We start from the raw sequence: 14,796 nt of genomic DNA, 5'->3' as shown, positions 1-14,796 counted from the left end.
TGGGTAATCAGTAATCAGTAACCAGTAACCAGTAACCGGTATCCAGTAACTTGTAAAATTCTTGGTGATACTCGAGTTCGATGACTCGTTCACCGTTTTAACAATAGTTTGTCCGTTTACCTCAGATTTGAAATCGATTAAATCCAACTATTTCAATTTGGTCGACGAAATCTTTGCTGGATTGTGCCAACCTTGAAAGCTACTATATACAAGTACTACAGAGACGCTGTAATATAACGTTCCTCCAACTTGATCAGCCATGTTGTGACGTCAAACCAACTCAAAGGACTTGACGCACGCGCAAACTTGAACCATCGTGACGTGAATGTGTTCATAAAACGTGATGACTGTCGCATCGCCTCTTCTTCTCTTTGCACCACACATTACGTAAATACCTACTATTTTTCACTGGCGCTCTTCCAAAGTGAGACTTGCTAGTAGTAATACCATTCGGACAAATCGATCGAAACGTGTTCCCACTTGTATCAACGTTTCTATTATTTCCAGTAACCAATCAAACATTCAGGTATAAACGATATCTACGGAACTAATCGATGTCACGAAAAGTAGTCGGTCGATAACTTCATTACGAATTTTACGTTTAATAATAGCGAATAATATTCAACTTAGTCACCAGAAACGCTAACAGAAACGCAATCGCACAAAATCTCGTTTAAATCGATGATGGAATATTTTCCCATGTAGTTCGTTTTAATTCTTACCGTTCGTAGCGCTATAATCTTATTCCAGTATGAATCGATAACGTTGGATTTGACATCGAAATAATGTCCCGACCCACCAATACGCCATTGTTTAACTAATAAATTATATATATTTTTAATTTCATAAAATTATCGTATCGTGTTTGGAGAGTAAAACTAATGAATGAATAATCATTTTTAACCGACTTCGAAAAGGAGGAGGTTTCTCGATTCGACATGTATATGTTGTAAACGCAGGTTAATTACGCCATCTCATCTCCATTTAATTTCACCATCTAAGAAATAAAAAGACTTTTTTCCAAGTATGCAAAGTTTTAACTTTAATCATTTTTTTTATATACTCCCATCTACAAGCGAATCTACCGGTAGAGATCTTCTTTTACCATATCGTTACAGTATCCATAGTCGGTGAAAATTTAAACCATTAATATATCACTAGTCGTTCATTTTATGGACTAAGTTTACTAGAAAATTATATTTCAATTAATTCATATTTGAACGTTGTAGCATCGATAACAATTTTTTTTACGCTACCAACAGTCTAAAACGATTTCGTACGAACAAGGATATCGATTTAATGTTCCGTTATGTAAGTAAATGATCGTATCAAACGGTGATTATATTAAGGTTATTAAAAACGATGTGGGTTCTACTTAAATCGTGAATAATAATCATTGGAATGATGTCACCAACGAGTTTGTTCTGTTTTGTCAATGCAGAAATATTATTGACGCATACATATACATATTTCCACATCCTTTTGAATACATGATTATACACCTAAAACGACACTAGAACATTTTTCTACATATGTTTACCATGGTTAATATTAATACTCTTCGTTATGTATATTCGTTATGTGTTTTGTTTTTCAATTGACGACGAAATTTAGAATGCAATCGATAGGTACTATTTTATTTCAACTAACCAACCTCCTTATTTCAACAAGGAGGATGATTACGAGTTTTACGCTAGAAGCAAATGAAATGGACTCACGAAAATGTGAGCATAAGAAAAGAAAAATTACGTAGACGTTGTTCTAGAAAAAACAAACATTGTGAATTAAAAAATGTAAGTAAACAGTAAGTTGTTTGCATTCGATGATCTAAAGAAAATGCTCCATCAAAGAGTCAGATCTCGATTACTTTGAAATTTGACGTGATCGACGAATCGAGCGCCTGACTCGGCGAACCAGTTCGCGCATGCGTGCGCATTAATTTCGATGCGTGGTGGGTGGTGCGCACACGCGAATGAAACGCCAAGTAGAGCGCGAGCCAGTATTCGAAAGGAACTCTGCGGTGTCACGCGTGCGGTGCGCGCGGTCTCCTTTCTATTTACCAATTGATCGATTCGACGCGCGAAAAATAATCGAAGGAAAAGAAAACGAAAACAAAAGGTGCATCATCGCAAATACTGGATTACCCTTTCTCGCGAGGTAAGTCTTCCAACTATTTCGATTGGATATTTTTCTTTAAATTCGATTCAAAATTACCATTGGTCTCACGGGCTGGTGAATAGCGAACAGCGAACAGCGAACAGCGAATACGGATCAGAGAATCGCGAAAATGCTTATCCAATCGAATGTTTCCTTCGAATAACGAACAAGTTTGTACTCGTTATTAGTTGAATAGAAATTATAAGTCGAGTGGCGGATGAAAATGATATTTCTCAGTGATTATACGTGGAAAATAAGTGTCGGTTTACGATATTATCATTTGCATATAGCAACGACAATTGCATTCCACTTGTCACCGTGGTGAATCATTGAATCTGGTAATATTTCATATTTCACTGGTACTATATCGGTCAGCGCAATATAAAATGCATCATTAACGCTTGATACGAGGACAGCATTCCGACTGTTTAAACGTAACTGGCTATTCTCTACAACTTGTGCTGCAACAAGAATTCCTTAAACATTAATTGTAATATTGAAACAAATATTACGAAACATCGTATGAAATTTCAAGTATAATTTCTACTATTTATTTCTACGTACTACATAGTTTTCGAATTTGAAGTTTAATAAATACTTAATGGGCCATCGAATACGTATTATAACGGAATAGCAAACGTTTACTAATCGTAGTATAATATATCGAGCCTCCTACTTACGTACATTGAATTACTATAAATGTACTGGCCAACATACTAACAATGGCTTGCTAGCAATTAATCTCGAGACATTAAACAACTCTACGGCTTCCTTGAGAGACTGCGGGAACAGTGACCGTCGTTATATCACGAAAGTATGTATGTATGTATGTATGTATGTATGTATGTATGTATGTATGTATGTATGTGTGTACGTATGTCATTGGTCAACGTGTCTTACGTTATCCCTATAAAAGTTTCAGAACTCGCAACAACGACAATCTAAATTTGATTTGATCATTTTGACGCCACTAGGGGAAAAAACGCAAACACTCGAAATACGCAACGTTAGATATATGCCTCGCATTTATTTTAGAGTCGCGAGTCAGTATGCATTTTCTTTGCGATACCGTGAGCTTGAATGTTATTTTCAACATTTTTCCCCTCAACTTTTATTACAATTTAGAGATCGAAAGGTTCACTGGGTAGAGTAAAGTAAAAAACTAATAAAAAGTAAAATCATTAGCCATGTCGTTTATAGTCTACGAGGAGAGTATAATAAAATTAAGATTATTAGTAAATTTATAGTAAATGGTTAATTATAGATATGAACGCGACACGCCATCGAATACCACACTTACTACACACGTTCTTTGTCGCGCACGTAACCCAGTAAGCAGATGATCGTTCTCGGTAGATGGGCGGAAGGTCAACAAATCCCACTTTCCGTCTTCGTGGACGTTTTATCCATGTGTATGGTGTGTTTCAATTTCAAGGACCGTTCGAATTACGCTCTCGCGGTAGTGAAATTCTCGCGACATTTACCATATCGTATACATACTTGAGAAAAAAGCGTTATTATAAATGTTATCAATCTAATTTGTTAGCAAGTTGAAAAATTAATTAATAATCGAGAGTTTTTTGGCAACAAGTAAAGAAACAAATTTATGCGATTCTCGCAGCTCTTATCGATGCAGACTTTCGTAAAAGCTGTTAGGTTATATTTATTCGAGTTAAACAACGATCGGAACATCAGACGCAAACGAAAGAACAAGAAATAGAATGATGTTGAGGGCGTCAGTTGGCCGGACCATTGCTAACTACACGATGTCAAATGTTACTGGTAAATTTACGCGAACCGAGCTTTGCTTTGTTTAACATTTTCTAATGTACCGATTCATATCTATGTATGTATCTGGTCATGGCGATACATTAGAAGTAGACAAGTATAGAAAAGTATCATTACGTGAAAACTTGAAGTCGTCCTAAGAATTTTATTTATATTTTACGTCAATACTAATTGTTTGTTCTCTCGGTGAACGGTATTTGAGTATAACCGAAGAATAAAATAGAAATACTCGATCTTTGGTTGTATTTGTAAAGAACGTGTTACGAATATACATATGTATATACATAGATAGAGACAAAGCATGTTATGTAATTAACACATGTTACTAGTGTTCTCCTGTCAATGGTTGATTAGTTACCTTACAATCGCGTTACTCGTGTTACGCTGGTACTCGATCGTTTCATTGACGTGAGAGATTTCCGTTCTGGCCTGGCGATCGAGTCATTTATATTTATATACAATATAATGTACGTACATATACGCACGCACACACATAGTAGAACCGACAAAGGCAACCATAGTTAAAAAGTGTGGAAAACAGGCAAGATCGATGGTAATGTTAATAATTATTGTAATTATTTAGAAAATGAGATTAAACTAGGAGACGAATATGTAGTAGGTTCGAAAATTTGAAATTTTAGTAACGAATTGGTTCGAGTAAAAAATGTTTATCTGTGAATAGTAGATAGAAGAATAGAAATTGCAGAAAGTGTTTGTCTGGATATACGTTCGAACTGGAGTTTGCGGTGCTGCGATGATCATATATGTACGTAAGTGCGTGTCTCCTCCGCAGTCCGCAGACGGTTCTCGGAAGGCCTCCTTGGCCCCTTTGCCCCATTCGCATCGATGTCTCTGCCGTCGCCGTCGCCGTCGCCGTCGCCGTCGTTTGTCGGAATAACATTTTATCAGATGTTTTGGCATTTCCCGAGAAAATACTCTCCGCCCCAGGTTCTAATTTATTCGGAATATTCGAATGGAAGGTTTTCTCAATTTCTCAATTTCTCAAAGACTATAAAGATTATTTGTAAATATTTTTAGACGATTACCACAATCATGCCGACACACGTAAAACGTATGGAAAAAATGAAATAACTAACGACAGAATTCGAAAGAAATCTCTGTTTGTAAATTTCTATCGAGAATCGTCGGGTATTACACGCGCCCACTTAATTTGAAATGCCACTGCTCTAGCCCACAACCCACAACTTACTTTAGAGGCAACGATAAACCGGCTTTAGGTATTCACCGCGAAAGTTCCTGCACCGCGCCTCTAGATCCAGTTCTCATTCTCCTCGAATCCGCCACATTTATAAACGTTCAGCTTCTATAAATAGGACCACTGTTACGTCCGATATCCGGACGGGTTGTAATATGTAACACAGGTATTCAAGTATGTATGTAAAAGTTCCGCAAGTCGTATCCCGTGTACGAAATACATACATGTCCGTCACCTCGAGATTCAATTTCATGATTCTTGAAACGAATCTATTTTTAAAATAATCCAAAATTTTACGAACGACGTTTAACCGATTTATTATAATAGCAAACGTTGTTACGCGTGAGGATTTTGTTGATCAATGATTTTCTAACAAGAAGATTTGGCCTCTGATATTTTCGAATCGTTCGTCAGATCTCGTGAGGCAGGGAACGCTAAGAAGAGCGCAATGTCAGCAGCCGTGAGGGAGAGAACGACAACGCACACCAGCAGAAAGATCGTGAGTCATGGCGGTCCTATATCTGGCCAGAGCCAGCCAGCAACCACGGCCAACAGCAGCCTCGAAAACAACTTGGGTAAATCTTTAAACGTGCCACCAGAGGTGTAACCCTATCCTTTGATTATTCTTTTTTTCGCTCAGGTTTTCCACTCACGGCCACTCGTGATTCCGAGACTCGCTAAAATCAAATCGAAATACGATACCTGATCTTTTCGCATTTTCTTTCGACTCGTCCGATTTCGTCCGATTCTCCTTGACAGGGTACATATTTACGAAGGGGACATTGTTTAAAGGATTAACATGCATCACTTTTGAGGAGATTTTAAAATTATTCATAAATCTCTTAAATATTTATTTAAATATTTGAAATTCAGAATGCTGTGTTTCGTACTCGTTATTGAAACCAATTGGTTTCATTTCATTCCACGTGGGTATATTCATTCTGTGGGTAATCAGATCACATTAAGAATTATTAGTCATTAGTAATCGTTAAGTGGGTTATACATACGCAATATTACGTTTGAGTGTTGCATAAGCATTCTTACGTACTACCAAATCGAATGACGTATAAATTATATTTAATACAGCACGTAGCAAGTGACATCGCCATTGTATGTTATATTAAAATATCCGATAATAGCGTGTATAATCTTTCGCAACATCGGTCATCATCAAATAGAGGTATAAAACGATGTAAAAGTATCTAGTATATTACAGTCTTTTTCTTTCTTTCTTTCTTTCTTTCTTTCTTTTTTTTTATATATTCTGTATATATAAATGAACGAGAAAGTACAAAGTTCACTTGTTGCGAAATCTCTACGCATCTTCTATGTAGTAATATACGTACGTTTACGAAAGCCAAAAGGCGTATCAAATTAAATAAAGCAATTCGCATAATCTAATCTTTACGGTGATATACGAAATTTCGGTGAAATATTAACCATGTCCATTCGGAAGTTTCATTTTAAAACTTTCTATGAAATTTTCGAAATACCTACGTTCCATTTTATTCGTCGAGTGTCGAGTGTCGAGTTTCGGGTAAGGTAACCTACGCCTAGTCGATTTCTTAGTTCGTACGTTGGCTGGCTCTCAATTACACGCGTTGGTCGGTGTTTTATGACTTGACCTGCGCTGCACGTCAGGTCTCGATGGCGCGCTTTTAAGCGCGTTAAAAGTCCAGAAAATAATCCGTGATCAGTGGCAACGATATTTACTCTCACTCGTTGCTCGAATTCATTTTATCGTAATATTTAATACTCTAACACTATTTTTAGGTTGTTTTCTATAAATAAATAAAAACGCAGAACGAGTTTAGGGTTATCACTAGCTCTTATCTATCAAATATGTAGCTTTAATAATTATGCATACACATATACATTGCATATTTCATTTCATATGTCTCGATGATTTTAGATGCTCTTCTCGAGGACTTGCAAACAAGCGTCTCGAGAAGTACCACCCCTAATCGAGGAGGCAGACCGCTGTCGCCCCAAGTAGAGTATCGCGTGGCTGCGAATCCAACCAAGGTGGTGTCCGAAGTCAGGTGAGTGCCAACCATACGTTTGAAAGATAACAAACGAGTTGTTTACGAGTAAATATTTCACCAACGGAGAGGATAATGTTTCTATCGAACAAACAAAAATTTTCACTCAAGATCTATTTCACCGTCGCGAACGATGACGACCTCGATGGAGAAGTACGTGAGCACTGGACCGAGTGGCTCAGCAACTGGTATACCCGGTTTAGAATTCATCGATTCGGAACTACAAAATGTGAGTGTTTCGTCTTAATCTACATTTGCTCGATCCGATTTGTTGCCGTTTGCGTAATTTTTAGGATACAGATGGCATCGCTTTTATTATAACAAAATTATAAAATACAGTTTGAAATAAAGAAAAGAAAAATAATAATAATAATAATAATAATAATAATAACAACAACAGAGATTCGAAAAGGATCGCAGGAAATAAAAAAAGAAATGTACATATTTATGAACACGTATGTATATTTTGTGTAAAATGGTTGTATAAATTCAGCACGCTTCGTTGCGCATCAAACGCATATCTATCGCATACACAAGTCTCGCTCGAATACGAATTGTAATGTATTCGATGATATTCATTCATTCTACAGATTCACTATTTATAGCATATTCTTGTTAATGTATTCGTGTGCACTGGCACGAACGTAGTTACGAATTATAACGGCGAGGCAACAGGTTATCATTAATATTCAGCAAAATATTTAATAAACAGATTTTTCTATTTCAGGTACAACCCGGTCAAAGTAAAACGATCGCTTATAAGCAGGTGTCGTATCAGTACAACAAAAACCTCGATGGAAAGCCTGGTGGCGGTAAGTTTGCTGAAATGTTCCATTCTTTTTAATGGAATTTATTATGCTCTCACCGTGGGGGGATTTGTCGAATGTGAGAGGACTAACGTCAAACGTAAAACTACCAATAAACTCGCACTCTCTCGCGAGACTAGTTTTTGGTAAAAAATGTTCCGACCGTGGCGGAACACGCCTAATATGCTACTAGAAACCCTGAGGCGTGTTTGCGAGGAATCGCGCACAAGCGTTGGCGCGTTTTGAACGATCATGGATGGTAGGGGAGCTGGTCACTCGTGTCGCTCCTTTTAAGGCGTGGAACGGCCTTGCAGATATACACTGTTAATTAACAATGAAAACGCGTTGAGATTTCCGCGATGGGGGCCTCCTTCTGTCTATGTATGTGGATATGGATGCGAGGTAGACACCGCGATCGTGGTGTGTGTTGTTCGCGCGGTAACGCACACTACAGGTCCGTAACCATATTAGGTCTGCGTACAACAGCCTGGTTATGACCCGATTTCTCCGTCTTTCTACCGCACTTGGAAAGAGAAAATAAAAAAGACGAAGCACATGAATCATAGTAGGGGGAAGGACAAAATACGCGCGACATTGAGGTACAAGAAGAATGGTCATTGTGATCGAGTCAACAGGTGACGGCCATCCGGCAGAAATCTCTATGGGAACGTACAATTTATCCATCGCTCTCTATTTGTTACAATTTCAAAACGAATTACAAAACTAATAATTAAATCTATCTTTGTTGGAGCGACAAATATTGTTTCACCAACATTTCATAAGAATCTGACAAGCGATCTAATAGAAAAATCGAATTTCCGAATGTTAATTATGTAACTTTTAAACGATCATCGTTTAAAAATCTATTATACCGTGGTTGGAAACTATGACACGATGTTTTACAAAATCAATTTTACGTGATTTCCTTTTTTTTTTGTTTTACAGATACCTGGATAGCACCGGACAATACGATGTCTAGCTCGGCCTTGATGTAAGTGCAATTCTCTTTCATAGAACACTCGAAAATATCACAACTGTGTGAATGGTTGCCAAGAAAATTATACAGTACATACATACGTACATACATTGATACCAGCTAATAAAATAGAGAATAATACTTGGAAATTGTATCCTTGTACGTATGTAATTATGTATACATTATATATATATATGTATATATTTTGCAGCGATAACATACGAGAAAGAACTTACGAAGAAAATACAATTCAACGAGCTTTAGAACCTGCTAGCAAAACATTCAATAGAGAATTAGTGAGTGCTTTTCGTATTCGTGTCGGTGTGCGATATACCAATTACAAGACTCTATTCATAGACATATTTTAGGTATACAGCGACGGTTCTGCGCCTCGTTCAAAACAGACTTCACCTTTACCTGGTCTGCAACAGCGAGACGTAAAATATATTCATGAATCTTCGAGTACGTATATTTAACGATGTATTAATTAAAGCATAACGAATAACAAATAACAAATGTCAATGTAAACTATTTATATAAAAAGAATTGACACATTTTCGTAAGAAGAATTAATCACATGGGTGGGGGTGGGGCTCCTTACACGTTAAAGGTTATCAGGCAGAATCGACACCGAGTACGGTAACTACCGTCCATGCGAATACCGGCCAAGAATACGGAAATGTGGAATATATACCAGTTCCATCGCCAACGCCATCGATACCCATCAATCTGGCACCTGGACCAAACACAAAAGTCACGACCACCATAAAAACGTACACCTACGAATTACCAGGAGCACCCGAGACATATTTACCAGGTGGCGGTATGCCAGGAACTGTGGTACTTCCAGGTGACCAAAGAATTACGTATACATTACCGAAAGCCGGTAGCACTGCCACCGATAAGACGGTCACCTATCAAACTGCGACTGAAAACGTTCCACCTAAAACACCGACTAGGTATGGCAGTCCACCCCTTCTAACGGACATTACCAAAAAGTCTGCAACGTTGCACCAAGAATCAAAATTCTTCCGCGAAGAACACTACGGAGGTCAACCAGGACAACCAACTACAGTTGCCTATCATCCCGGTTCACCAGTCCAGACTACAGTCACGCGAAATGAAAAGTACTATCAAGTCGAAGGTGGTGGTGGTGGTGGTGGTGGCGGCGGCAGCAGTTACCCTAATGGCCACGGTCCTGGTGATCGACCAGATTATCCTGGAACCACGGTCATGTATCAAAACGAGCCACCACTCACCACTGTAAACGAAACTCATACCACTATAAATCGAATCGAGGAACATTACCCTAGTCGTCCACCGTCCAGTGGACGATATCCGACACCTGATAAACCAGCAACACCGGCTAACTATTATACCGTACCGCCACAGATCACTCCACCGCAACCTTCCACGACTATATATAAATTTTCCAACACGACTACGACTGTACCGCCTAGCAAGAATGCCGAAGACCACGAAGTGTTGTTACCTAAACCGTTCCCAGTCGGGAGCGTTCAAGTCTGTCCCTCTAAGCCTGCTACAGTTGAGCAAACTCCACCTAAAAAGTTGGAAGATCTAATGGCATCGTTCTCTGATTCTGAGGTAAATGAAAAACTCAAGAAAAAAAAAAATAAAAAAATAAAAATAAAAAAATAAATAAAATAAATAAAAATAAATAAATAAATAAATAAATAAAAGAGAAATAGTTGCATCTACATTACGTTACTTTCTAGCGCGAAGTGCTGCATAACATTGAAAAAAGGGAAAAAGTACAACAAAAAGAATCTTCAGCCGTTAAAAAAGAAGTCGACTTTGTGCCGCATACGCCGCCCAAAGTAAAAAGTAAAAATGTTGCCGGACCTCCAGTTTACTATCCTCCTGGATCAGCGGAATTCACTAAAAAGGAAGAATCTAGCGCGGCAATGTCGCAATCCGGTGTAAGTAGATTTCGCATATCATTAAGAATACGCAATCGATCATTTCTTTTTCTTTTTAATACATAGTATATATTATTTTGTTTCATTTATAGGGCGGATGGGAAAAGGCTAGTGCAAAATACGAATACGAAGCATCCAGTAAAAGCAAATCGAAATCCAAAAGCGGTGCTGCTGTAGTTCCCGTTTGTTTGCCTCTTTGTTGTGCTTTGCCGTGTGTAATTATGTAACGCATTATCAAATTAATATTTCCGTACCGATCAGCGATATTAACACGTTACACTAATTGATACTTTAAACGAAAATGTGTCTGAATTTACCAGTCTTCCGTCATTTACGTAAGCTATACGGCATAAATGACATTTTTCTTTCTGTTTGTTTCAACACAACGAACAATTTAAGATGTACAGTAGCAAGTGGAAGAAATAGTCAACTTGGTTCTCTATTAAGAATTGGTACAATTATAATTTCGCGGAAAAAAATAATAACAAGAACCGATAAGTAGAAACATCGTAAATATAAATTACATTATAATAGAGAATATAAACGCATTACGCTTTACCATTTTTCAATAGTTGATAAACTACGATAATACACGGTCGCTTCAGTTCTTTCATTCTTGCCTTTGTGAGTTTTCATTTTCTTTGTAATTGTTACAAGTTATAACGTATGGTGTAAAAATGTGTGTGTATGTGTTTTTTTTTTCATACGTAACACTGAGAGTATGTTGATGCATATAACGTGGAACTGAAAAACGGTAGAGGGGTACGATTCACGATTAACCGATATTAGACTACTCATTCTATGTATAATCGACGATACCCTTCACGCATTTCTTTTTCTTTCGGAGTACAAAGTCATCGATTCCACGATATTATGAAAGTAAATTTCATCGAATATTTTATTATATTTTCATTTTTTTATGTTTAAATTATTTATTCTTTTTTTGATTCTTTCAAAAATATTCTTAATGCTTGTCATATGTCTTGCGATATTTATATTTAATTATATATGCAAATGAGCGCTGATATATATATATTGTTTTAAACTGACGTACTTTGTTTGATCGCTTTATTATAAAATTTATAATTACATCCAAAACTTGTTTTCTAAACTATAGGGAAACAAATTATAGAGAGGAATGGGATAGGACAATTTAACATAAATAATATATAAATATACATATATCCTTTTGTATTGTTATATTATTAAAACAATATTATTGTATGTACAATATATTATCAAGCATATAAAATTTGTACTTGTAGTCCAATTGGACTGCTAACTTCCTCTTATACAATAACTAGGTATCTATCTACCACATACCAACAGTTGTTTATATATTTAAACAAAATTCAAATTATATTCGAAATATAATTTAATTTGTTACATACGTAACGAATGGATATGAAACGTCCATATACCGTGCTTGAAACGTGTAATACAATAATAATATTAGTAATTACTCTTGGTAGTTTAGAGCAACGTTGGTGAAAATAATTTAATTAAATGCCATAGCCACAAACTTAACTGTTTTTAACGAAACGTAACTAAAAATTTCTTTGTTATTTTAAGATAATACTGTGAATTATGGTGCTATAATAATTCTAGGAAACACAAACATGTAAATATAGTGCACACTCGTTGCAATACATCTAAGTGTGTTATAAAATACATGAATACAAATACTATCTTTATATACATATATGTAAAAAAATAGTACCAGACCGATATATATAAGAAGCGTGTTAAACAAGTAATAACAGCAGCTTGTACTTTCAACGATAGCATCCGAATCCCCTATAAATCCGATCGCTCTTTATTTTCCTCCAACATCCGTGACACTTTATAAATAGTCTTATCAAAAGTAGCGAATTTTGTCAGAGAATATTTGAAGGCATACCATCTCTAGTAAAAATATACAGCATACACAGTAGCCACACAGAATATAGTGTCCTGAAAAAGTTGTACCTATTGTATGTATCCAATGCTATATATGGATAAAGATAAAACCATATGTGCCCAAGTCTCGTTGTTTTTTCTCTTAATACGTATAGGGTAAGAATACAACGTAGGCATAAGTTGCGTGTACAAATGAAAATATTGAAATTAATTGTAATTCTTACATTCACAAAACTATCATAAGCATAACTATCAGCTTCCGCATCCCAAATACATCTTGTACCCATTTTTACTCCTGCTCCATGTTGTTCACCCAAAACAACATTTACAATATATTTGTAACGTTTGAAGTTTAAATCTAAAATTATGAAAAAAACCATTTTACACCAGGAATCATAAAACAACAGGTAACGTCGAAGGAAGAAACTTGACCTTTAACTTTCTCTCTAATTATATCTGCTATATCTTTAGTCCATTGAACAGCTTCCCCCGAATCATAAGTTTTTGCAGAAAGCTGATCGAATAATACATTATGTATTACCTCTTTTGCGTTTAAAGGTTTAAACCTAAATTAACAGGTTATTATCGCTCTTGTATCGGAATTGTAATTCCAAACAAAAATAAAATTACAGACACAATTTAATCGCGTAAAATCTGTAAGTAATTAAAGTACTTGTCGTGTAGTTGAGGTCGTATTTGATAAACCGGTTGTTGCGAAGTTGTAGTCTCTATGTCTTCGATAACCTCTAAATTCACCTGCATTTTCTCTTCTTTTTCGACTTTTTCTGTCGACATTTCATTCTCTGGTTCAATGGAATCTTTCATTTGGACGTTTTCCTCCATTTGCATTGGTGTATATTTGTATCTTTGACTTTTTTTTCTCTATTATATTAAAGATTCTACTGCACTAGACTTTGGCTGTATATCTACATGTATACAGGGTGTCCCAAAACTCGGGGAGGAACCGGAAATGGGGGGTAGCTGAGACGATTCTGAACAACAATTTCCTTTGCAAAAGTGTCGGATGGGGCTTCGTTAAGGAGATATTAAGCGAAAACCCAGACCAATCAGAGCGCGCGTACACCGTTCGAGGGGCCGCGGTAACGAAGGCTACGCGCTAGGTCGATGCTTCGATGCACGTCGAGTCACTTGTTCGCGTGCAAGCGCGGCCACCAGCGCGTAGCCTACGCTACCGCGGCCGCTCCAACGGTCTACGCGCGCTCTGATTGGTCTTGGTTTTCGCTTAATATCTCCTTAACGAAGCCCCATCCGACATTTTTGCAAAGGAAATTGTTGTTCAGAATCGTCTCAGCTACTCCCCATTTCCGGCTCCTCCCCGAGTTTTGGGACACCCTGTATATATAATAACTTTACACGTGGTCCGACCGGCGCGCAGGAAAGAACGTGCGTTATTTCTTTTGCCAAGATTATAGTAATAATCATATGGATATTGATTTTAATTTAAAGATAGCATCATGCACATATGAATACAAACTGAAACTAAAATCATGTTGATCGAACACACAATACTTGTTTTTTTCTTATTCTAATGGCACCTAATTGACTTGAATTCAATATTGGGCCGCTTAATCAATCAATCATCTTTCTTTTTCTCTATTTAAATTCGATCTCACCAGATAGATATTAAGCTACGTATAAGGTGCTTCAACAATACATAATAATAACATTGTTAATATACAACTTCCAAATTACCTTCCATTTGGGCCGCGGTCTGACCGCCGGTAATGCCGGGGAGGGCTGCTCCCGCTACATTTGGCCGGTGGTACTTCATTTACGCCAGTGATGCTCCATTTACGCTAGGGTCTGCGAGGGTTATCTCTGCGCGGTTTATCTCTGCGCGGGTTATCTCTGCGCGGGTTATATCTGCGCGGGTTATCTTTGGGTTAGGTCTGGGTTAGGTCTGGGTTAGGTCTGGGTTGGGTCTGGGTTGGGTCTGGGTTGGGTCTGGGTT

General features: G+C 37.1%; 2 protein-coding genes across 6 annotated transcripts; one reads left to right on the top strand and one right to left on the bottom strand.

The window, feature by feature from the left end:
* The first annotated feature begins 1,972 nt into the window (after positions 1-1,972).
* On the top strand, positions 1,973-12,948 carry LOC128890306 (mucin-12). Of its 2 annotated transcripts, XM_054148673.1 has the most exons (11): positions 1,975-2,157; positions 5,576-5,736; positions 7,074-7,203; positions 7,315-7,432; positions 7,931-8,015; positions 8,955-9,000; positions 9,197-9,281; positions 9,354-9,447; positions 9,596-10,590; positions 10,722-10,925; positions 11,018-12,948. In XM_054148673.1, the coding sequence occupies exons 2-11, from the start codon at positions 5,610-5,612 to the stop codon at positions 11,150-11,152; spliced, it is 2,019 nt and encodes a 672-aa protein (XP_054004648.1). In that variant the 5' UTR covers positions 1,975-2,157; positions 5,576-5,609; the 3' UTR covers positions 11,153-12,948. The 2 variants fall into 2 exon arrangements, with proteins under 2 accessions (XP_054004649.1, XP_054004648.1); XM_054148674.1 differs by lacking the exon at positions 5,576-5,736 and having other exon boundaries at positions 1,973-2,157.
* On the bottom strand, positions 12,729-13,755 carry LOC128890313 (dynein light chain Tctex-type protein 2B-like). 4 transcript variants are annotated; one of them, XM_054148689.1, is made up of 4 exons: positions 13,581-13,755; positions 13,257-13,390; positions 13,049-13,182; positions 12,729-12,912 (listed from the first exon to the last, which is right to left on the bottom strand). In XM_054148689.1, the coding sequence occupies exons 1-4, from the start codon at positions 13,622-13,624 to the stop codon at positions 12,784-12,786; spliced, it is 441 nt and encodes a 146-aa protein (XP_054004664.1). In that variant the 5' UTR covers positions 13,625-13,755; the 3' UTR covers positions 12,729-12,783. The 4 variants fall into 4 exon arrangements, with proteins under 4 accessions (XP_054004664.1, XP_054004662.1, XP_054004663.1 ...); XM_054148687.1 differs by having other exon boundaries at positions 13,498-13,724; XM_054148688.1 differs by having other exon boundaries at positions 12,729-12,878; positions 13,498-13,724.
* Between the last annotated feature and the right edge of the window lie 1,041 nt (positions 13,756-14,796).

Source organism: Hylaeus anthracinus, unplaced genomic scaffold (assembly GCF_026225885.1).
Source record: "Hylaeus anthracinus isolate JK02 unplaced genomic scaffold, UHH_iyHylAnth1.0_haploid 12000, whole genome shotgun sequence".
Lineage (NCBI taxonomy): Eukaryota > Metazoa > Arthropoda > Insecta > Hymenoptera > Colletidae > Hylaeus > Hylaeus anthracinus.
Note: the sequence above shows the minus strand (reverse complement) of the source record. Positions and strands in the feature narration are given on the sequence as shown.

What these genes read in the sequence shown, in the direction of transcription:
- LOC128890306 (XM_054148673.1), top strand. Translation starts at nt 5,610, where the DNA reads ATGTCAGCAGCCGTGAGGGAGAGAACGACAACGCACACCAGCAGAAAG. An exon ending in CGATGGAAAGCCTGGTGGCG is followed by an intron (nt 8,016 to 8,954) that starts GTAAGTTTGCTG and finishes TTTGTTTTACAG; the next exon opens with ATACCTGGATAGCACCGGAC. An exon ending in CATCGTTCTCTGATTCTGAG is followed by an intron (nt 10,591 to 10,721) that starts GTAAATGAAAAA and finishes GTTACTTTCTAG; the next exon opens with CGCGAAGTGCTGCATAACAT.
- LOC128890313 (XM_054148687.1), bottom strand. Translation starts at nt 13,673, where the DNA reads ATGCAAATGGAGGAAAACGTCCAAATGAAAGATTCCATTGAACCAGAG. An exon ending in AATTAGAGAGAAAGTTAAAG is followed by an intron (nt 13,183 to 13,256) that starts GTCAAGTTTCTT and finishes TCATAATTTTAG; the next exon opens with ATTTAAACTTCAAACGTTAC. An exon ending in CTTATGATAGTTTTGTGAAT is followed by an intron (nt 12,913 to 13,048) that starts GTAAGAATTACA and finishes ATCCATATATAG; the next exon opens with CATTGGATACATACAATAGG.